Source organism: Xenopus laevis, chromosome 4S (genome assembly GCF_017654675.1).
Source record: "Xenopus laevis strain J_2021 chromosome 4S, Xenopus_laevis_v10.1, whole genome shotgun sequence".
NCBI lineage: Eukaryota > Metazoa > Chordata > Amphibia > Anura > Pipidae > Xenopus > Xenopus laevis.
In genome coordinates, this window is record NC_054378.1 from 100,342,911 (window position 1) to 100,368,038 (window position 25,128).

At 38.1% G+C, this 25,128-nt stretch overlaps 1 protein-coding gene across 2 annotated transcripts; it reads left to right on the forward strand.

Annotated features, from left to right (window-relative positions):
- Window positions 1–450: 450 nt before the first annotated feature.
- nptxr.S (neuronal pentraxin receptor S homeolog) lies at window positions 451–24,083 on the forward strand. Of its 2 annotated transcripts, none has more exons than XM_018261220.2 (5): window positions 451–1,227; window positions 16,461–16,698; window positions 18,215–18,456; window positions 19,531–19,710; window positions 22,232–24,083. In XM_018261220.2, the coding sequence occupies exons 1-5, from the start codon at window positions 655–657 to the stop codon at window positions 22,454–22,456; spliced, it is 1,458 nt and encodes a 485-aa protein (XP_018116709.1). In that variant the 5' UTR covers window positions 451–654; the 3' UTR covers window positions 22,457–24,083. The 2 variants fall into 2 exon arrangements, with proteins under 2 accessions (XP_018116709.1, XP_018116710.1); XM_018261221.2 differs by having other exon boundaries at window positions 16,461–16,692.
- The last annotated feature ends 1,045 nt before the right edge of the window (window positions 24,084–25,128 follow it).

A 25,128-nucleotide genomic window follows, 5' to 3' on the forward strand; every position in this document is an offset into this window, starting at 1 on the left:
TCTTGTGATAAATCCAGATAAGTGTATTAATAAATTCATGTACTGCCAACATGACGTTTCGGTCCCATACATATACATTTATGTATACTTGGTTATTCCTTACCTTTTCTTTTCTGGCTCTCTTTCTTTACCAAAAACAAATAATGAATGTAAAAAAAAAGGTTTTTTTTTTAATTGCTAAAAAAACATGTCTTAATGTTTCATTGTCTCTCAATGCACCAATATTTATAAGGCAAACATTACTGCCCATGCTGCTGCTGTAACTGTATTGTGTGTGTAGGTATAATCTTTTACACAGTATTGGTCATTTCTGGTACAAAGACGTAATTACTCCATAAGCAGGGAATGGGTTAAGCCAAGCTGTGCTAAGTCACTAGAGGAATAAAAAAAATGGGGGTGGGAGCTCTGACGTCTAACACTCTCCTCCCTTCCAAGTCATAGACTAAGCAACGGCTGTGCACTACAGAGTGAGGCTTGAGCTGAGAGAGCTGCCTGTCAGGTTCCGTCCATCTGCCTGAACACTCTCTGCTGAGAAAGGGCTTGTCTTTTTTTTTAACAAAGGGGCTGCCTATCCCAGTGTAAGTGCCTTCTCTGCTAAGGTGTCCCCTTGAAGCTGTCACCCTGAAGTTTCTGGCAGTTCTATTGGTGGCAGGAATGCTTGCATTCCTGGGTGCCATCATATGCATTATAGCAAGTGTCCATCCAGCAGCCAAGGGACCTGTCCTTAGTGCTGACAATGAATCTGCTCCTACAGTTCCAATGGAGAAGAGCTTGGGAGCTCTCCATGGTGTTAAAACCCTGTATGGCTCCAAAGATTCCTTGCTGGAGCTATCAGGTTCAAAGAGCCAGGCCCCTCTGAGCTTCAGCAGGCTCCTGTGCACCCCCCTGGAGATGGAGTGCCCGTCTGATGTACAGAGAGATGTACAGAGAGATGCCCCGCAGCCACCAGGAGAAGAGGTGCTCTCTTTGCAGAACACAGCAGAGCAGCTGAGACAGACTGTGTTACAGCAGAAAAAGCAGATCCTCACTGACCAAGAGGCCATAAGGGAGTTGACCAGTAAGCTCAGTGGCTGTGAGAATGGCTTGGGCAAGACTTATCGGGAGGGAGCAGATGCCTGGGGACCCAAGAAAGGAGCTATGGGAGATCTGCCCCTCGACTCCCCCCAGGCGGTGCTGGAGTTGGAAGGGGCAGTCAGGACACTGAAAGATCGCATTGAGAAAATTGAGGTAAGGAAAGGAGGAGGGAATCTGAGTTAATGTTAAAGATTAATGGCATGGGCCGTGAGAAAATGCTGTTTCTCCAGCATTTGTGTAAGAAATGTATTACAGCAATGCACTTTATAGACACAAATGCTTGGAGAAAACCCTGACAAAATTGCAATAAATGATACAGACAGACGTAATATATATTCACTGATCTACAGCCAAGGATAAACAGCTTTATCAGGTAGGGGAATGGGGATGGGGAATGAAGAGAGGAATTTAACCCTTCAGAAACCCGCTGCACAGACATTTTATTGCTAATTGCAAAGAGGTAGCCGTTACCACGATATATTCATTGGATAAAATGTCAGCAATCATAGGGTTATTGGGTATAAAATATTGAAAAGGGTTGTGTACATTGAAACAGCAAATTCAGCACTGCATGCTGTTTAACTCTTTCATTGCTGAGTGGTTAAAATGTTACAGTTTTTACGTTTCCAGAGCAATATATGCCAATCTATATTAGTAAAATAGGGTGTATATATAAGGGATAGGCAATGGCAGCTTATATTATACATAGCATTTAATGAAGACAATTATATTCTCAAATAAACTAATTTAATATATTCAAATATATATTTTGCAGTGGAAAATACAGTATAACTTTAAAGTTTAACTTTAAATTTTGCTAAAAATCTGGAATAAAAGTACTTTCCACACATCTCTATCACATTTCAAAAAATGATCTGTCTCTGTTGGGGCAGACAAATAGAAAACTAAATATTCATCAGCACGCAAATAATCTTGTGGCTCAAAAGTGGTCATTCTGGAAGGATAGCTACCAAATTATATACCCATTTTTCTGTGTGGGTAGTTTGGGTGAAAATCAAGTGTGCCCAAATGAAGTTTTAACTTGGAAGAGGTTCGTTGGTTAAGCCTCTTCTTAGGAACACTGGCTATGGTTTTTGGAATCATGAGCTTGATGCTTATATCTGACCTGGGGCAATGAGTTTTGTTTTCCTGTGCCTCAGCCCCCTAAAATAATGATTGTAAGTACCTGAACAATCATATGTAACAATATAAAAAAGAGCAATTCAAGGCTTGGATATTATGATTATTATAGGGTATTATATTATTGGGGTACAATACAATTGGGGTATTATAGGGTACAGTAGCAGAATAAACACAGGCAGAGCAAGTCTTCATGGTTTTGTCTTGCAACCTCATCATCATAGGGGTCTCTCTGTGGGAAAAAAACATAAAAAATTAAAAAAGAATATTTTATTGGGTAACAAGTGTTATATACTGATATTTTTTCTATTTGCTGTCTATGGCCCTCCAACAGCAGTGGAACTGCAACTTTCAACATTGTTGCATCCGTCTGATATAACAGCTACAGTACTATAGTATGGGTATCCCGGATGTTTATATTAGTACACCTAGCTATGACAATATGTCAGGGTCTTTGTATTTTTTAACATACTATGGCCCAGTCTTCTTGCATTATTAGGAGTCCACTCTTCTCTAACTCCAACTGTGTGGCCAAGGGCAAATGCACCATAAAATATTTACTGGAAGCAAATAAAGACTCTTGTACCATCTATGCTGAAATGCTGTACGAAGCACACACTACTATTCCGGTAGCTACCTGTTGCAACTATTGAGTTTTCTGCTTTCCATTTCAGGCTCTGTCTCTTGATCCTTACAGGGGTTTAAATGAGCTTTGAGTATGATGTAGAGAGTGATATTCTGAGACAATCTGCAGTCAATTTTAAACTTATATTATTTGTGGTTTTTTGAGTTATTTAGCTTTTCATTCAGCAGCTCTCCCATTTGCAATTCAACAGTCTGGTTGCTAGGGTTCAAATCACCCTAGCAAACCATACCCTGATTTAATAAGAGACTGGAATATGGATAGGAAAGCATGAGTAATGTAAAAATAGCAATAAAAATTAGTTTGTAGCCTTCCAGCGCATATGTATTTTAGATGGGGTCAGTGAGCCCCATTTGAAAGCTGGAAAGAGTCAGAAGTAGAAGGTAAATAATTCATAAACTATAAAAAAAGAAAAAATTAAGGCCAAGCGAAAGTTGCTTAGAATCGGCCATTCTATGACATACTAAAAGTTAACTTAAAGGTGAACCTTTAATTATTCTGTCTACTGAGTCCACAGCTGTAACTTGTTGATCCCAATGAAATGTTGCCTTATTTGTCAGTTCTAAATACAAATTAGGAAAATGTCAGATAGCAGCCAGATTCAGCAGCAATCTAATTGAGCAGGTACTGGAAAAGAGTAAACAGATTTCCCATAGACACTAAGCATTAACTGTTGCTTATCCCTAGGTCAGTTCTATATGTTGTGCTGCAAGGATACCCTCTGGTTTAATACAACACAATATTTGGATGCCTAAGATGCCACAAATATACTAATTGTGGTAATAGTGGAGAAGTAGTTGTACTTGAACTCTCGTGGGCCAACCTCCAAAAACTCTTGAATTATTAACCTGCAAAAAATGTTCTGGAAGTATATTTTTAGGTCAGCTTCTTCTAACATTATAAGGCTATAGACATTGACGTTTCCACCTAATATTTAATGTTTTGGAACTGATCTGTTTTGATATTTTGGATTTTTAACTCAAATTAATTTCTTAGTTTTATATTGAATGATGTGAATTGTGAGCAAATTATGGTCAGAAATGCCAACGAATTTTAAGGCTCTCCTAATCTATTTATTCAATTATGTATTGATTCTTTATTGTTTTTATGAAGTAGTAGACTGGCCAGTCACTGATTAGTTATATGTGTGTATAAATGAAAGGATATTAACTTTTAATTCCACTCTGTGTTTGTTAAAGTGAACAGAACGATGTTTTATTGAGCGAATCTGAATGACATACATTTATCCTATGTAATAATGACAGTGCCCTTACAGACAAGCATCGAAAGATGATATAGCTATTTATCTTCCAAAATTTGTACAGGTCTGTCCTATCTAAAACTCAGCCTACTCTGCTGGAGAGTCTTCCAAAGCCATAGAGGAGGGAACAGCATTGCACTGTACATTTTAAGTCCAGGTGCACTTCTAAGCTTTTTACAGACACAATGCTGCAGGCCCTTCATGCCTACTGTGCTCTATTCAAAATTCTGATGTTAGAATTATGTGGAGGGATACTTGATGCCCATGATCAAGTGCCGGTTGAGGCATGGTTCTCACCTTTCCTCATGGCAGGACTGGACATGTTTAAGTCTGACAGATGTGCAAGGCATCATAAGACACATTAGATACAAATGAAGACTTACTAAGGTTCGTTTACTAAATGAGGGAACACTCAAAGAGGAAAAACAGAAGCAAAGTGTCATGAGTTTTGTCCACAGTCCCCCTTGTTCCTGCACACCCTTTACCAGACATCAATTCCACAGATATGTAAAAGAGCACCTGTGGATGCCAGGGTGCAGGGGGGCTTTACTACATACCTTTGACTAATGCAAGTGTTAAAGGGATACTGTCATGGGAAAAATGTTTTTTTCAAAATGCATCAGTTAATGGTGTTGCTTCTACAGAATTCTGCACTGAAATCCGTTTCTCAATAGAGCAAACAGATTTTTTTACATTTAATTTTGAAATCTGACTGGGGCTAGACATATTGACAGTTTCCCAGCTGTCCCAATTCATGTGATTTGTGCTCTGATAAACTTCAGTCACTCTTTACTGTTGTACTGCAAGTTGGTGTGATATCATCCCCCTCCCTCCCTCCCACCCCCCCAGCAGCCTAACAACAGAACAATGGGAAAGTACCGGAACCAGATAGCAGCTCCCTAAAACAAGATAACAGCTGCCTGGTAGATATAAGAACAACACTCAATAGTAAAATCCAGGTCCCACTGTAACACATTACAGTTACATTGAGTAGGAGAAACAACAGCCTGGCAGAAAGCAGTTCCATCCTAAAGTGCTGGCTCTTTCTGAAAGCACATGACCAGGCAAAATGACCTGAGATGGCTGCCTACACACCAATATTACAACTAAAAAAAATACACTTGCTGGTTTAGGAATGAAATTTTATATTGTTGAGGGAATTATTTGCAGTGTAAACAGTGTAAGTTAGAATTAAAAACTACATCATAAAAATCATGACAGAATCCCTTTAAGCATAGGGATTTGATTTATAGGACAGCACTGTGGTTTGCACAAGGCACAAGAGAACAGGCCTTGGTCACTCTGCACAGGGGGCAGATGCAAGTAAAATTGCATTAGTAAATGACTAAATTGGTAAATTACTTTAAACTAGTCCGTGAGGAAAAAACAATAATGATTGATACTAGCTGCAATGTTATCAGGCAGGTAGGTAGAATTGTACTTGCTCATTTGCAAAGAATCAGTCATCCAAGAGGATCCATCATAATTCACACAGGTTGTATAACCTGCCAACCATAAAAACCACGAGGTTAAGGAATATTAGTACTCCCAAGGTAGACAGGAGACATATACAGCCAAAAGCCACTGGAAAGTAATGAGCACCTGCAGAGAGTGGTAAGAACACACTGTGCAATGACATAACAAGACATGTTGCAGTCTCTCTGATTGGATGCCTGGCAGGCCATCACATCTCATTGTCCCTGTTTAATGCTTTTTTGTACATACATATGAATGTTATTGCAAAGTAGGGTACATATCAAACCCTGCTATTGTATTTGTATTGTCGGCATGGGGGCAGTAATGCTTAATCTGCCATTGTTCAGCAGTTCTTGAGGTACAGCTCCCAGCACCCATTAACTAGATTCATACGTTGAACAGTTGGATTTTTTAATGGGACTCCATTATATTATGTTATAAAAGTATATATGTGTTTGTAGCTGAGACACAGTTACTCCTGCACTGTAGGACATCCATTTGTACATTATTCATGAATCAGTATAATTAGTTCTAAGTTCCACTTGAAGACCCCCTACCTGTATGTTATATATTTAGCTAGTAGTTAATAACGGGTGCTTGTATTTTATTGAAAATCATAACTGCACAAACACTCTTTCAGGAATGTATGTCTGCCAGAGGTTTCCCCTTAAAGGAGAACTGAATCTTAACTAAAGAAGTAGCTAGAAATGTTGTACATTATGTTTTCGGTTTCTGTACCAGCCCAAGGCAACCATTTAGCAGGGAAGATCTGTGTCTCCAAAGATGCCCCATTAACTCCCCATCTCCCCCCCCCATGCTCTGTGCTGCTGTCACTTACTGAGCTTAGGGACCCACTCACAATATACAGTACACATAGAATAGAAACATCACAATATAAGGCTGATTAGTAATTAATGCCAAATTTTAGGCACCCCAAGTGATTGTATTGACTCACCTGAAACCCTGGGCTGGTGCTCCTATCAGCAGAAAACTGCACCGGCCCGGGGTTATTCCAGCAAGCACCACAGAGTGATCCACTTCCAGCTTCTTCTTTCTTTAAACTTCCCGGGGGTAATGCATGCACAGTATTTTTAGTTAAAGTTCGGCTTTTCGTTCTACTGTGCATTCGCAGCCGCGCAAAGGAAAGAGAAAGACGGAAGAGGATGTAGGCCGGTGCGGTTTTTTTGCTGATAGGAGCAGATAGGATATAGGTTTCAGGTAAGTCAATACAATCACTTGGGGTTGCCTAACATTTGGCACCCACAAGTGTCCGAAGCCTTTCCTTCTCCTTTAAATGCATTGGAGTCAATGGGAAGGCAAAATGATAGCTTTGCAATAGCATACACTCTGCCCTGCCCTGCTAGAGAAGTTCCTTTCCACTATGCTACATCTGTTCTTCATAGAAAAAATAAGGCTCCCAAATTGCCAAATTCCTCCAAACACATCGTATGGACAGCTCCTAGGTAAATAGGGATGGCTCAGATCAGATTAGTTGACGTGAAAGGCAAGGAGCACACAATAATGAAGTTGGTGTATTTTCTGGCACAAAAAATTTTTTTCTCTCCCAAAACAGAAATGTATTGTGAGATTCTAGTGCTGATGGGCAAAGTGCATTACATTCACATTCTCTTGGTGAGATTTTATACCATGCCCTAAAAGGGTAGATTGATAGATAGATAGATAGATAGATAGATAGATAGATAGATAGATAGATAAAAATGTAACCTGATCATTTATCAGCTGACTCAACGTTATTGGAGATGAAGTCAACCACCGCTGTGTCATCAGCAAATTTCATGATGGAACTGAAGTTGGATGTGGCCACACAATCATGGGTGTAGGGAGTATAGAGTATAGAAGGACTAGTATGAATCCTTATGGAGCACCTGTATTTAGTATGATAGTATTAGAGACACAACTACTAACTATCACTACTTGAGATCTTTCCATAAAAACCCAGGCTCACAAATGACTATTAAGTCCTAGTTCTATCAACTTAGTGAACAATTTATATGGAACTATTGTGTTAAAGGCTGAACGATCAACAAATAGTAGCCTCACATCATTTTCAAGTTTCTTGTCCGCGCGGGGGGGGAGTTAGTATAATGTAGAACATAAGAAAAAGTAACGATATGGAAATTCTAGTTGGTCAGCATACAAGGGATGATGGATGTAATACCTTTCTTAATAAGACTTTCAGACACTTTCCTAACCACAAATATTAGTGCAACAGGCCTTTAATCATTCAAGCCTGAAGGCTTATTATTCTTGGTTATTGAAACAATAATAGATTTTTTTAAGACAATTAGGGACCACAGAGTGAGCCAAAGACTCATTAGAGATGGATGTAAAAACTTCAGTCAGCTAATTAGCACAGCATCGCAACTAACACAGGAGATACCATCCGGCCCTGGCTCTTTCCTAATGTTAACCCTTGGCTGTGCCCTAGACACATCATGTTCTGCATTAGTGAACAAGGGAAAGCTGTGCAATGAGGCTCTGACCACAAAATACAGATAGACAAATACAAGAGTCCTCTGCACTCAACCCATTATCAATATATTTAAGACATTGACACATTCAAATTGCATCTGATTCATTAAGAATTCTATTGTTTCATTATACATTTTACAAAGGGACTAAGTCGAAGCATATATAACAAGCAATAGAATTCTTAATGAATCAGAATGTAGGACTGGCCAGATGTGGGATGACTTTGACGTAGTTGGCCAGCTTAAATATATTGCAATATATGGACAAACAATCCCTGTTTTGTTTAAAGGGTAAGGCATTTTTCAGTAGCAGTATGCACAAAATGTCTCTGTCTTAAATATATTGATAATGGGTTGAGTGCAGAGGACTCTTGTATTTGTGTTCTGCAATAGTGATGGCTTTCATGCCTCTTTATTAACAGCCAATAAACCTCATTAATTCCCTGGCTAGTGTCACTACAATTTAGCTGATTTGTCTCAAAACAGGAACAAAAAACATTACGTTCATTGGCAAAGATGGAGTCAGCACTCACAACCTCTGTGGACTTACTTTTAAAGTTTGTAATTGTGAGTAAGCTCTGCCACATACGTGTGTCATTCTGATGGAAGTAAAACTCCACTTGCTCCTGGTACCAGCATTGCATCTTTTACATCACACCATCAGGGGTGTTTCGGGGGTACTTGCCAACCAGAGGCAGCCTTTCTGATGCCACCACTGTGCATACCATTTCAAGCCCCAGAGCGGGGGTAGAGGGGAGCTGCATCGCCAGTGTGGAGAGTGCCATTGCCCTCTCACATTCTATCTTCGCATTCACCTCATTCATATTCTCTGAGTTGAAACTCTATCCTTTCAATCAAATCACAGGAGGCAGGAACTGCATGTGATGTCACAGACATTAGGGAGGCCCCAGTTAATGCTGTAGGAAGTTGGGAGCAGCAGGGGTTAAGTGATGTCACATGGGTCAGGGGCACTCATATAAACCCGATGGTGGTGGCCCTGGTTGATGTGCGTGTCCTTATACCAGATGTGAAAATCCATTATAAACTGCAAAAATTTTTGCCAAGCCAATATTTTGTGGTCCATCTAGTCAATACATTCAATTACTGTCTTTAAAATATTTCAAAGGGAATAATTCCATAGACTCTTTTAAACTGATTTGGTCTCCTTATCTTGAAGCTTGTAATTCTAATTCAGGTAAACAAATAGGACGGTTTCTTCATTTGTAAGTTATGCGTTCAGACATTCCAGTCAACGAATGGACATTTTTCTTTCTTTTAATATGTTTACTTCCACTGGTTTAGTTAATTTTTGTTATTTTCAATTTATTGTTGTCAGTCTCTTAAAATTGTATTCCGTTTTCAATCTCACTATGCCATCATATTGAATACATGTCTTTCTTCATCTGCATAATATTTGCTGTCATAATGTTATTACTTGTTTAATATGAAAATCAAATAAAACATTTTCAAAATAAAATAAAATATTATGTTTTTCCTCACATACAGAATATGTTTGTGTCTCTTCCTGATTATTGAAACCCCCTTGCCTGTTGCAAGCATCCCTGCATCAATTTCTGTGGCAAATAGAAAAATAAATTCAAACCACAATTAATAAAATGAGAAAACCTATTACATACAGGTTTGTTGTACTGTTACACAATGTGAATAATAATGCAAAGAAGCATCATCACAAATAACTACTGACTTAGAAACTGAAAAAACAAATGCACAATGTAACATTGATTCTGTTTTCAACATGTTCTGTTTCAGCCCATCTTTCCCTTTTCTCTTTTTCCTTAAATAATTAACCAGTTCTGGAGCCACAAGCCACCTTATTTCCTCTGAGTGGCTTATTACTGGTCTGTAATGCTCCATTGATCTGCCAGCTATACTGAGCCTCCTGTCTCATTAGCATTTGCCTGTGCTTTTATAAATAGAACCTTTAACTTCTTGTGATAGACTGGAGCATAAACTGCCAAGTGATAACCATGTGGGGGTGGTCAGCAGGGAAAATGGAGATGTCGCACACACTCTAATTCTTAAAGGGGTTCATAGGATGTAGTGTACTGGCTGCATCTCTTGACACCCTATAAATATATATTAGGGATGCACCGAATCCACTATTTTGGATTCGGTCGAACCCCGAATCTTCCACGAAAGATTCGGCTGAATACCGAACCGAATCCGACCCCTAATTTGCATATGCAAATTAGCATAATGCATAAGCAAATTAGGGGTGGGAAGGTGAAAACATTTTTACTTCCTTGTTTTGTGACAAAAAGTCGCGCGGTTTTCCTCCCCATCCCTAATTTGCATATGCAAATTAGTATTCAGATTCCGGGCGAAAGGATTCAGGCGAATCCAAATCCTGCTGAAAAAGGCCGAATCCTGGCCGAATCCCGAACTGAATCCTGGATTCGGTGCATCCCTAATATAAATGCAGTCTTTCAGAACTAAAGAGAGGGATAAAGGGTTGACATAAAATTAATATCCATGGAGGAGTTCCTACCTGTGACCACAGCAGAGGCATATTATAGAGATTAAACATTGTTCACACCACTGCCTTGTTTAAGGTCCTTATCACATTCACATACTGTAAGGGAAATTTTATTAAATCAATGAACCTGGCTGAGTGTTGATGAAGTCTGGGAGGAAACTGGAATACCTGGGTGAAACCCACGCAATCACAAGGAGAACATAACTCCTACTGGAGTACTTACTCCTTGCAGATAGTCCCAAAACATTATCAATCACAGGGCCCCACACTGCAGTGATAACCAGTGAGTCACCCTACCTCCACTGAAAATAAAGTCTTGAGGTACTGAAAATGAACTACCTCTTTGGGTTATTTATTAGGCCAAATTGTGGTTTCAGAGTTTATAAATGTTTGTACAAAAGAGGCCTTAACTGGCACAACTTTATCCTGAAAAAAGTCTGCTTACTGCCAATATTACCCTACCAATGAGTACTTGGTTGATTGTTGCACATAAGTAAAATATTTTGATCTGTTATGTGATATATTTATGTTCGCTTACTGTGGGCTACAAATACAGATATTATTTGCCATTGCATTTGGTTCATTGTTTGAACAAATTGATATTTGTACCTATTTCTTGTTTTTTCCTCTAGTGTTCTTGCATGTGCTCCACCACCTAAACTGTCCCCTTGGGGGTTACAAAATGGGAATGAGACAATCATTATGCGATAGATTTCTGAGAAGAAGTAGCACTATCTCAAAGAAATGTGCAGAATACATATGTATGCCCTCCAGCTTCACAGTAATATATGAGCTAGATTCAATCACTTCTATAGTCATTCTCTGCACAATAATTCTAAGTTATGCGGTTTGAAGCTTTGTGAGGCTATTGTTTCTCCTTTTTATATCATGGATTATTGTTTACTAATGGCTTAAAAATGATTCCAATTTTGGAAAGCCCTTTACTTATTCTATAGGTGGTTGATTGACTTCAGGGCATTTTCTCATCAGATTAAGTTGAGATACCCATATCTCTACATTCCTTTAATTTCCGTATATATATATATATATATATATATATATATATATATATATATATATATATATATATATATATATATATAGATATATCCTGATTTCAGAGTATATATAATATGTATAATTGTTTATAAATGTGTTATATTGTTCCTGTGTATTTTACTGTTAATGTATAGCCCAGTATAACCTGTGTTCCATGGATATCAGGATACCGAGATATTTACATAGATTATAGGGGTCATTTAGTAAATGCTGGGAAGGGTGCAAAGTACAGGTACTTAAGGGACATGACCAGCACTAGCCACACCTCCTCTGATGAAGCGCCCAATAGCGCGAAACGCGTCAGGAGGGTGTGGCTAACAACAGGTAGGCAGACTGGGGGGGAGACACTGCTTTGTGGTGTGTGTGAATTGAACATTGATATGTTATTTTTGTGGTTTATATGCACCAATAAATGTTTTTAAGCGAGAAACTGTGCATGTCTTTGATATTTACTTTGGTTTAATTGGGCCTGTGCACAGGTCTCGCTGTATAGACAGCAGCTACCCCATAATTGATTTTGTTTTACTAAAAGTGCAAAAAGGTACTCATCCCTTACGATTATTCATATATCCTAGAGGGGAAAGACTTGAGTGGGGAATTTATACGAATTCAGCATTCTTGCACATTCTTGATTGGGGGGTGAAGATTTGGTTCTTGTCACTGCCCCGCATGAGCTTGTCACAGGAGGGGTGGGGTTTGGGGATGTAGGGCACCAGTTGATCGTGGTTTGGCTTGGGTGCTGGGCCTGGTACTGCTCCAAAGTACCTCCATGTCCAAGATATCCTTCCAGCCAAGACCATCTTGCTGAGGTGACTATGTGAGTTAGTTTATACATGACATAAAGAGAAAACAGTGTGGCAAAATAAAAACCACAAACGTGTGCAATAACTTAATTTTTGACTAGAGAGCTATACGCAAAATAATTACCAAGCCACCAGCTGTAATAAAATTTGTATAGAGCAAAAAGTTGCAAATAAAAATGTGCCTGTCGCAATGTAATATTCTTCATTAGGCTTTTATTGCTTTGCAAACCTCTAACACCTGCTCTGCAGTTTCATTAAATATTTTGTCGCAAAAAATTGTTTGCGATTGAGAAATGATATTAAATACACTGCGAACGTTCGCAAAAGCAATTTGTTTGCAAACTTTGCAAGGAAGTTGTTGCGGTCTTTAATCAGTCCAAAATGGCACGAAAATGGTTTGCAAATGTCTTTGTGAACGTTTTTTGCACTAGTGAATATTAAGTATCTTCAACATAATCTTTTCTGTTGAAAATACGTCTAATAAATCCCCCTTTAAAGGAACAGTAACACCAAAAAATTTAAGTATATTAAAGGAATGACAATATAATGTACTGTTGCCAATTGGTGTGTCTGCTATAAAAACACAACTACAGTTCATATAAACAAGCTGCTGTGTAACAATGGGGGCAGCAATTCAAGCACAGGATAAAAAGCAGACATTCTGTAGAATCCCATTTTCAGTTAACATGTCCAGGATGCACTAAAGGGAATTCTAAAATTAATTGAAAAGCATTTCTATTAGCACTTTCAAGCATGGTAATGGGAAACCTGTCCTTTTTAATGTAATACCGTAAGGATATTAATCTTGACAGATCGAACTCAAGGTCTCCTGCCTCTGAGTTTTTAAGCAAACTTTCTTGCTGCTGAATTCTTGCAAGCTACTTAACACATCTTATAGCTCAGAAGGGTCTCTTTTATTAATGATACAGTAGTCACTCTAACATAGGCAGAAATCCCTCAGGGAAATATTTCACAATCCTATAAAACTATATAAGTGAACCGTATGCTCATATTAGAATATCTGTTAATCTGAACATTTCCAGCACAAATTAAGAAGGTCAGAGAAACTCATAGGGGCAGATTTATCAAGGGTCGAATTTCGAAGTACAAAAAACTTCAAATTTGACCATCAAATTAAAAAACATAGAATTCGAATATCGAATTCAAAGTTTTTTCAACAAATTTGGCAATCCTGCCGTCGAATAAAAACCGTTCGATCGAGATTTAAACGATTTGTAGCGATCGATCGAATCAAATCATACAAATCGAAGTAACAGTGCTTCCGATCAAATTAGATTTGATCGATTTGAAAACTTCCAAAAGAAAAACTTTTTCAAAGTCCACCAATTGACTTCATATAGGTTCTAAGAGGTCTCCCATATGCTAAAACAGCAATTCGGCAGGTTTAAGATGGCGAAGCGTCGAAGTCGAAGCGTCAGATAAATTTCGATGTTCAAATTTTCGATCTTTTTTTAAATTCTAATCGAATTTGGATTATTCCCTAGTTGAAGTACACAAAAATTTGCTTGAAATTTTTATTTTTTTTTTATTCGAATTTACACTTCGACCCCTAGGGGCCGATTCATCAATAGTCGAATATCGAGGTTTAATTAACCCTCGATATTCGACTGGGAACTAAAATCGTTCGACTTCGAATATCGAAGTCGAACGATTTTGCGCAAATCCTGCGAACGATTCGAAGGATTTGAATCCAACGATCGAAGGAAAATCCTTCGAACAAAAAATCACAGGCAAGCCTATGGGGACCTTCCCCATAGGCTAACATTGACTTCGGTAGGTTTTATCTACCGAAGTAGGTGGTCGAAGTATTTTTTAAAGAGACAGTACTTCGATTATCGAATGGTCGAATAGTCGAACGATTTTTACTTCGAATCGTTCGAATCGTTCGAATTTGAACGAATTTAACCAATTCGATGGTCGAAGTACCCAAAAAATACTTCGAAATTCGAAGTTTTTTACATTCGAATTCTTCACTCGAATTTTGTAAATCTGCCCCCTAGTGTAGGACAAGTAATGCACAAGTGACAACCTACAAGAGAGAGAAACACTGTTTGAGCCTGGGGTGAGGACAATATGAAGCCTTCTACAATGATTTGCACACCTTTACCTAGACACTAACCACTTATTCAATCACTATGAATAGCACTTTTAAGGGAAGGACAATGTAGTTGTCCTCATTGACTGTTAATCACTTCTTGAACTCATGAAAGCTCATGGATACTTTTTGCAAGGGTATTTGAGACTGTGGTTCTTTTGACAAGTCCATACTAACTGCAGGCAATTGCTTTGTGTGCACATTTTGAAACAAACACAAGATTTAAGGTGGAATGTAATTAAAAGTCGACAGCATTATTTTAAATGGCACCTTTGCAAATGTTTAGCACTGCTCTCAATTTAAAATCAGTAGTTGGCGAATATTACATTGCGATATATTGTAAGCAACGGTTTAGCGTTAACACCTGCTCTGGAGTTTCGGTATATATTTTGTCTCAAAAAAGGTTCTGCAATTGTAAAATTTTGTTACATCGAGTGCAAACATTTTCTAAAACTATTTGTTTGCAAACTTTGCGATGAAGTTGTTGAGGTCTTCAATCAGTCAAAAAGGACGCAAACATGGTCGTTAACATTCACAATGTCTTTGTGCAGGTTTTTTGCTCTAGCGAAACATATTACATTCCCCCCTTAGCCTTTATATTGCTAATATTCTAACAATCCTTCTGAGGGTAGATTCCTGGAACAGAACCCACACAGAACTATAAATATGTCCCATAGCTTCTATTTTTCAGACCATTTTCTTTTTTAACAGTAATAGTTTAGAAAACCAATCTAGAAAATCTACAGAACATAGTGATCTTTTTCCATGTACTGTATATGGGGATAATGCAATAAAAAGTACACATTTTTGAATGTGCTGAATGGTTGCTATGGGTTAATTTAACTGGATCAGTCTGTGCCCTTTTTCTTACATTAACCCCAGAAACACATTCCTGCAACATCTAGGGGCAGATTCACTAAGGGTCGAATTTCGAAGTTAAAAATACTTCGAAATTCGACCCTCGAATTGAAATCCTTCGACTTCGAATATCGAAGTCGAAGGATTTAGCGCTAAACGTTCGTTCGATCGATCGAAGGATTTTTCGTTCGATCGAACGATTAAATCCTTCGAATCGAACGATTCGAAGGATTTTAATCCAACGATCGAAGGAAAATCCTTCGATCAAAAAAAGGTTAGCAAACCTATGGGGACCTTCCATCCCCATAGGCTAACATTGACTTCGGTAGGTTTTATCTGCCGAAGTAGGGGGTCGAAGTTTTTTTTAAAGGGAAAGTACTTCGACTATCGAATGGTCGAATAGTCGAACGATTTTTCGTTCGATTCGTTCGATTTCGTTCGTATTCGAACGAATTTAACCAATTCGATGGTCGAAGTACCCAAAAAATACTTTGAAATTCGAATTTTTTTCATTCGAATCCTTCACTCGAGCTTAGTGAATCGGTTCTTGTGGAATCTCAAGACCCCACAAATAGCTCCTAGAGGAAACTCATTCCTATTCATTTGCACCACTAATCCAGCTGCAATGATCGATCCATCCGATTGTATAAATATTTCATACATAGCCTACTAGTAACACTCTGAATTTCATTTATAGATATTCAATTCACAGGCAAACACACTGTTAGACCAAGAATAAAGAATAAATATACAGCTTGTCTTTTTGTAATGAAATTACTTTCTCATAGTAAGTGGAAAGCATGTATGCTAAAGTGTATCTCTGTAATAGTATATTTTAAAAATTGCAATTGCAGCCTAACTCAGCCCTTGACATCTTTCATTGGGATTGTGGTGTACTACACTGTTAGTTACTGTACCTATAACTGTTCTAGCGGATAAGGATAAATAGAAGACTGAAATACACCAACAACGTTTTAGGGAAACCAGAATACCCTTTCTAATTAAAAAATGTAATTGTGATATATTTTGCTTTTATTCTAGACAGAGATTCAACAGCGAGTGAATAATGCATCCTCTCCAACTTCGGCATCACCATCTCCTTTTCATGGACGGGATTCCCTGCAATTCAAGATGCTAGAGCTGGAAGCCCAACTTCTGGCCAAGCTTCAGGAGCTAGAGAAGGAACAAAGCACAGCCTCTGGGGAGCGAGACAAACAGGATATAGAGAAAGAACTAAGCATTTTACAGAATCGCATTGGAGAACTAGAACATGGTGAGGGTGGGTATGTTTTTTTTATATTACAAGAAAGCAGGGATGTGCCATATCCATAATTAAATGCTTTGTTTTTTCTTGTTGTATTTAAAAATCAGATTTTATACACTTTTAGGTACCAGGAATGCCTTTTTGCTGCCCCTGGTAATTTTTGTAGCTACTCAGTGCAAACAGGGAAAATGAACACTCCATCTTTTGTTCCTGCAGTGTAGATAATGAGATTTCCAGTGCACAGTTAATCTTCCAAAATAATGCACTTCTTAGCTGTATTAAGGTGGCCATAGATGTTAAATTTTTTACAAGATCTTTTCGTTATCGTAAGGCCAAGCTTATCTTGAAATGATCGTTTAAATGTACGATTTGTCTATCAACTAAAAAGACTATTTCAAGCTGCGGGTAGCTGCCTGCTTGGCCCTGCAAACAATTGGACAATAAATAGATTTCAATGTGAATGATGAAAATCTTCTGACCTGTCCGATCAATTTTCTGACCGATTTCGGAAGAAAAATTGTTAGATGCACAATCGTTCAGTGCCCACTAACCTCAAGGTATTTGACGGATTTTTCGGATCACACTAAAATCGGTTAAGAAAAGAAAAATCTTAACGTCTGTGATGAGCTTTAGGTGTAGAATCTCGTTATTTCCCCCGCAAGAACCAAACATGGAGTAGCTTCAATTTCCCTGTTTGCCCTGTTTAGCTAAATAAATCATAAATAGAATTTCTTTAATTATAAAAGGATAGGCAAAAAATATGTTCGACACAAGCCCTATCTATCGAACTCATGATGAACGGGGGGATACTACTCCTTTAATATATTAATATAAATCAAAAGAAAAAGGGTGTCACACTGGGTAATGAAGTTACTAGATGTAACAAACAGGATAGGAGATTTTAATGCAAAAGATTCCTAACAATGCAAGCAGCTAAGTTATTAAATACTATATATGGGCATGTGTTTATGCAAGTGTCACATAAACATGTTACAAATATAACTGAAATTATATTATGCATCAAAGTATGAAAATACAGGTAGAACTGCATGTTCTACTTCCTTTTTACCCACCTCCTTCCTGCCTTACTCAGCCTTCTTTTGGACTGCTTTCTATTACATGAGAATGGTCATAAAAACATTGAGAGAGCTTACATAACTTGATTATAATTTACCCAAAACTATAAAACATACTTTAAACATACATCATATGATCCTGGAATGCCTCATGACTTACATCTTACAATAGGGGGTTGTTATTTCCTATAAGACACAAGTTTAGTGAGTCATGTCTCACAAATTGCATAACTGTGCCCCAATTATAACCAATGACATCACTAAGCACCAGATATATTTTACAGAAAATAAGCGTCTCTTGTGTATTGTAGTACATACATTTATACACACATATACAGTATATGCATATAATGTTATATTGCCTGAAAATCTGCTTTAGAAAAATCGCTCTTTTATGGAAACATAGAATCATAATTCTGTAAAACGTTTATTGTATTATTTTCCTTCTTACACAGGAAACCCAGGGTACAACCCTGAAAATTTCAAGCTCAGCTTTTCAGTCCGCACCAACTACATGTATGGTCGGGTGAAGAAGACTCTTCCAGAGCTTTATGCATTCACCATATGCATGTGGTTGAAATCCAAGGCATCGGCAGGATCAGGGACACCCTTCTCTTACTCAGTACCGGGTCAGCCTAATGAAATAGTGTTGTTAGAATGGGGACACAACCCTATGGAGCTTCTTATCAATGACAAGGTGAACATTTGATTGCAATATGCAGCAACATAGTCTAGCAACAACCACAGCATTTGTTGTACATTATAGTGGTCATTTAGCAACAGAAAGGCAAGATGCAAAGTACAAAAATAGGAGCATTTCTTTTGCACTTTGCACCCTGCCTTCCTACCTTTACAAACTGCATCTGCCCCAAAAAAGATAGCGCTGCCTGCCTTTGGCAGCACTGTATACATGAGGGGATGATGGGAGGAAGCACATAGAAGAGCTCTTGCTCCCCTTAGTGCCCTTGCACTTGTGCCTGAGGCACAGCAAATCCCCATTATATGTATTTTAACTTACACAAATGACAGTTTGGTGTGCATGTCTATATGAAAGTTTAGAAAATAGTATAGAGCTGCTGTGTAAAATTATTCCAAAAAACACACAAAGAGAATTCCATTTGAGAAAGTTTCAACCTGTTCAACCTGAATCCCTCCAGCTGCTAAAGAAAAAAACCCTCATTCCCTGGCATTGGTAATATTTGACTAACATATAGGGATCCACCGAATCCACTATTTTGGATTTGGCCGAACCTTCACGAAAGATTTGGCCGAATACCGAACCATATCCGAATATGCAAATAGGGAAGGGGAAATTTTTTTTTACTTCCTTGTTTTTTTCCCTCCCTGCCCCTAATTTGCATATGCAAATTAGGATTTGGAATTGGTTTGGCAGGGCAGAAGGATTCGTCCAAATTCGAATCCTGCTGAAAAAGGCCAAATCCTGGTCGATTCCCAAACCAAATCCTGGATTCGGTGCATCCCTACTAACATACCTTTATGGCTAAAGAAGAATTTAAAGTAAGTCTTTTATTTTAAAAGCCCCTAAAATTACTCTAAGCAGCCCCCAGAATAACATACCTTTCCACCTGGATTCTGTCTACCTGAGACATCTGTTTAGAGTAATTTTAGAGAATTTTACTTATTCTTCAAAAAAAATGTATTTCATCTCTACCAATTGTCTTATGTGTAGTACTCTTTCTATTCACCTTTACTGAACATATAACTGCTATGTTGATACCTCAGTCTGACAAATTATGTCTCAAATGGACAGGTCACCCAGTTGCCTTTGAGCCTAAAAGATGGTATGTGGCATCATATCTGCGTAGCCTGGACCACAAGGGATGGCATGTGGACAGCTTTCCAGGATGGGAAGAAGAAAGGCTCCAATGAAAACCTCTCTGCTTGGCATCCCATCAAACCCAATGGGGTCATTATTTTAGGACAAGAACAGGTACATTTTGTTCTCTTCTTACTTTGTGATTTAAAAATGAATGCAAGGGGAACCTTTTATGTTTTGGTTGTTTAGTTTGCAGTGAGAGTTAAAGGAACAGTAACACCAAAAGAAATAAATCTTTTTAAGTAACGAAAATATAATGTACTTTTGTGCTGCACTGGTAAAACTGGTGCATTTGCTTCAGAAACTCTACTATAGTTTATATAAAAAATCTGCTGTGAAGCCCATGGGGCAGACTGAAAAAGAAGAAAAGGCACAAGATACACAGCAGATAACAGATAAGCTCTGTATACAGGATTCTTCTGAAGTTATCTGTTATCTACTGCCCCCATGGCTACACATCAGCTTGTTTATATAAACTATAGTTGTGTTTTTGAAGTAAACACACCAGTGCTACCAGTGCAGAGTAACCATACATTGTCATTCCTTTAAAACACTTACAGTACATTGTTTGTCGTTACTGCTCCTTTAAAGGAGAACTATGCCCCCCTTCACCATAAGCCCCCCCCCAAGGTTCCAGACATTGTCCCCCTCCCCTCTCCCTCCCCACGATGTGCTTGAGTGTAAAAAAAGAACCTGTTAAAAAATTCTCAACCATAAATGCAGAGAAGTGTAGTGGAGCTCCCCATCACCCTCTTGCATATCTTCACGTAGTCTTCGGGTCTCAATGCCGATTTGCACATGTGCAGTTGAACCAATTCCTGACTTGGCCCAACTGAGCATGCTCCAGCAGACTTCGTGGTGGCAAAGAGACCCAAAGACACAACGAAGAGCTGGAAAATGGAGACCGGGAGCTCTGCTGCGCTTATATGCATTTTAGGTCAGAATTTTTAAAAGGGTTTTTTTAACACTAAAGCAGATTGCGGGGAGGGAGAGGGGAAGGGGGGGCAATGCCTGGAAGCTTAGGGGGGCTTATGGTGGGGAATGGGTTAGTTCTCCTTTTAGGTGTGAAATTAACACAGTTAAATTACAAATTTAGCCATTTAAAATACACTCACGCATTTTTTGGCTCTGCTGATGTTGATAGTTGTTCCCCATTCCCATCAATAAGAGGCAGCAAGAAGTTGATTTTGGGAGAAGTACCCTGTGTGTCACTAGTCTTACCGTTATAATTAATATTTGTCTGTGTATACTATTGGGTGTGTTTGGTGCTTGACTATTAACTCTTACCTTTTTACCTGTTTATTTTTGTTTCAGAGAAAAGGTGCTTCTAGGCAATTTCTCTATACTGTATCCTTACGCCTGTAATCCTAATTTGTTACTTTTGTTGGCAACATAGAATCGACAGGATAGGGTTAAACTGTTTTCTTTGTAGTTTTGTAAGGAGGACGCTTACATTTTCTGATCTTTAGTAATGTACATTAGTTTAGCATAATGTTTAATGCTATTCCTTGAGCCTTTAAAAATCCTTCCATTTTCTTACACTTGCTAACACACTCCACCTTCCCAGTTCATTCTTTCTTTTCAGTATTTTCAATCCTGATCCTGATCTTATTTATCAAAGTGTGAGATTAGAGTTCATCACGTGAAAACTTCCCCACTTTCTATTCATTCCTATGGGATTTTGAGGAACGTATTTGTCAAATGGAGAACTCTAAGGGGAAAATTTATCAAGGGTTGAATTGCGAATTCGAATTCAAAAATTGCTGTTTAAGTTAATGGGAGACGTCCAGGGATCATTTTTGGAGTTGTTTGCAGCCTGCCTGATATTCAAGTTTTTTTTGGAGAAAAAAAATAGAATCGAGTTTTTGAAATTCGAATCAAATTCGATCACAATTTTATTCGAGTTTTGGGTCGATTCTATTCAATGTTATTGATAAATTTTGATTTCATGGGAGTTTATGGGAGTTTTAAAAAAAAAACTCACATGCAGGGCCGGGCCAAGGTATTTTGGCACTCTAGGCAAGGGCTCCAATCAGTGCCCCCCCACCTGGTCCTGCATTACCATTTCCCACCTTACCATTCATGTTGCCCCATGCACCTATCATATTGCCCCCATTTGTACCTGTGCCAATGGGGGAGTGCTTCTGCCTGCAGTACGAATCACGGGCAAGAGGGGGTTGGAACAGGCGGTTTATAAAATTGAAAAACTATTAAAGGTCAAGCATACCAGGGTTAAAGAAAAATATAATTAAAAATAAATTCTCCTTAAAAATGCGCCCCCCCCATGATTGCACCCTAGGCGGGCGTCTACTCTGCCTACCCCTAGTTCAGGCCCTGCTCACATGAATTAGAAATTCGACCTTGATAAATGTGCCTCTAACTTTCAGCCATTGATGAATACACTTCTAAAAATCCCATAGGAATGAAAAAAAGTGGGTTCCCAGAGATCCCCTATACACACACACATTGACATCTACAATGTATCTATTTCTATCACTTGTATATGAAATGTATTATTACAATCTTTTCATAGCACATCCATTTGTCCTGAAGTTTTTTCATTTGTTTTTACACTGTAGCTTAGTCTATGCAACGTTAAACCTTTTTTATTTTTACATTTTCCTCTGTGATATAGGACACATTAGGTGGTCGTTTTGATGCAACACAGGCATTCGTGGGTGAAGTGGCACAGTTCAACATGTGGGATCGAGTTCTGACCCAGACAGATATAGAGGGCATCGCCAACTGTACAGCACCTCTTGACGGCAATCTAGTCCACTGGGATGACAGGCAAGTGGATGTTTTCGGAGGAGCCACAAAGGGGAAATTTGAAAGCTGCGAGGAGCGTCTGGGCCACTGAATCACCTGAGCATTCAAGCTTTCCTCCTGCACCCCACCTTCTCTTTAGTGTCACCATTTCAGGATAGTGCAACTACCCACACTCTGGGTGTTAATTTGAGTTACCAGCAACACTTTCAAAATGAGTAATGTTTGTGGTTAGTGAATGGGTTTAGGATGAAATCTTTTACAGGTAATCTTAAAGCAGACATCTTAATTATGGCATCTTTTTCCTCTTACCTAACCACAGGATGTTGATTCTTATTAGATAATCATAAATGAGTTGCATTATATTAGGCTCAGAGTCCTGCAGTAACAGCAACTCTTCAGTAATAGCACAAGGCACAATGTCAGCACAAGAATTTCCTGCTGTTCACCTTACTGCCAACACATTAGGAGGCTTAATGTCTTATCAGAAACACTTTCTAGCTTTTATCGAAACAAACCCCTCTTCCTGCTGGCCCATAAGATATTGATGTAGGCTACAAATTGCTAACAGTCTGCCCAAATAATAATGGGAGTAGAAAATAATGCTGAAAGGGGAAAGGCTAGAACACTGGATCCTCATAAATTTTATGATAGAATAAATATTTTTGTGTTCTCTTGTGCCACAAATATTTTATACCAATAGAAGCAATTTTAGAGATAACATTATAAATTCAGGTACAGTACATACAGGGGATGGTTTTATTTTCTATTTACCCTTAAAGTCTGGCCAAAGCACAACTTTAGATTATTTATATTTCATACACGATATTATATTTGAAGAACAATTGCCTTACAAACTTACTATACCGTAAAGTATTTGACCAAGAGCATATATATATATATATATATATATATATATATATATATATATATATATATATTCTTTATTTTCTATTTTTTACTTTATTTTTATTTATTACATTTCTGTTTTTCATCTTGAAAAAATCAAAGAAAGCTTAGTAAGAAAAATAAAAAAAAAGACTCTATATATTCTATACTTTTAACCATTTTTTCCCATTTGAGGGTAAATAGTCTTCACTTAGTATAAGAATTTTATTTATATATTTTTATTTTTAAATTAGCGTGACTGACACTTTTTAATGTAATATAATTATAGGAAAAATTGTAGTTTATGGGTAAAGTCCTTCAACTGAATAGTCAATTTCTAAGATAGCTGCTTTAAGACAAACTTATTGGAGAATAAAGAACATTAATATATAAGATCCTAAGAACATTAATATTTAAGAGATCCTCCCTTTTCCATACATAAGCTTCATGGGGCTGCAATCATGTAATCTGTATGGTTCTACTTTGTGATATCACAATATTGACTCACTGTGACATAAGACATCACTGCCATTTTCTCTTTCAGAGTTCTTCCATATTTCTAAACGACTTCACTTCTTATATATATGTATTGTGTTAACTTTGAAGGTTTCTCTTAAAGGTTCATCAGGACCACAAGAATATATTCATTCTTGCTTTTTCATATTCTCTCATTCCTTCCTCCCATCCCCCTACCCACCTTCCTCCCATTTCCATGTCTTTACATTGTCCATATTCTCCCACCTTGCTTGATCTTTTGGAACATTTGTGAATTGAATTGTGTCTATTTTGTATATTATCAGTGCTGGAAATAAAGACGGAATTGTGTTTGTTTATATTTGTCAGAAAAAAACACTGCATGACTGCGGAGTTTTAATTTGTTTATCTCCCACCCCTTTTAGTATAAAGAATACTGTATATTTTGCACAAAACATTTTAAGATCCATACAGTTCTGATAAATTGAATGTAGAACTGAGAAGATAAGAAGCAGCTGTTATTAATAGAAATAATATATTTGCTGTAATTAATAGAGAAAAATATATTTAGGTTAACTGAAATTACTACAACCCAGCAACATAAATTTACTTGAGTTTCTCCCTTCAGTTCCCAGGTTCTCAAACCACTCATCATGACAGGCATGAACCTGCCTCCAATCTGGTTAATAGCTGTCTATAAACCAAAATAAGTGATATTATGGATGCAAGAAACAAACTATAGCTGTAGGGCAAGATGATAAGCCCAGACTTTCATAGTGGCAGAGGAAACGCTCTGGGACAGGATTATTCTCATGCAATCTTCTTATAATTTGAATTATATGCATAAAAACAATTTATTTTGTTGAAAAAAACGGGTTAGCTAATAAGAACAGTGGTGTGGTTATTTTTAACCTCAGTGTCAACATATTAGAAAGGGACAATTTCCATTGGAAAAACTATATTCTTGCCATATTTGTTTTGAAACAAACTAGTGAAAACTTTCCAATGAATTAATAATGAGGATTTGTCCATTGCATGAAGGTAAAGCTACACAAGTGATATACTGCACTGTGAATATATGTAGTGCACTTTTACTTAAAGGAGAAGGAAACCTAGTCGGCGCAAAAACCCTTCCCCCCTCACGTGTGTTGCCCACCCTCCCCCCTGGCCTACCTGTCCCGCTGGGCAAATGCCCCTAACTTGTTACTTACCCTTCTGCGCAGGTCCAGTCCACGGAGTTCACAGGCACCATCTTCTTCCACGCGATCTTCTTCCTGCTTTGACCAGCGTTTTGGCGCATGCGCAGTAGGAGCATTTCGCCGGTACGGATCTACTGTGCATGCGCCAAAAGTCACTAAGTTTTCCGATTTCACTTCGTGACTTCGCATGCGCAGTAGATTGTAC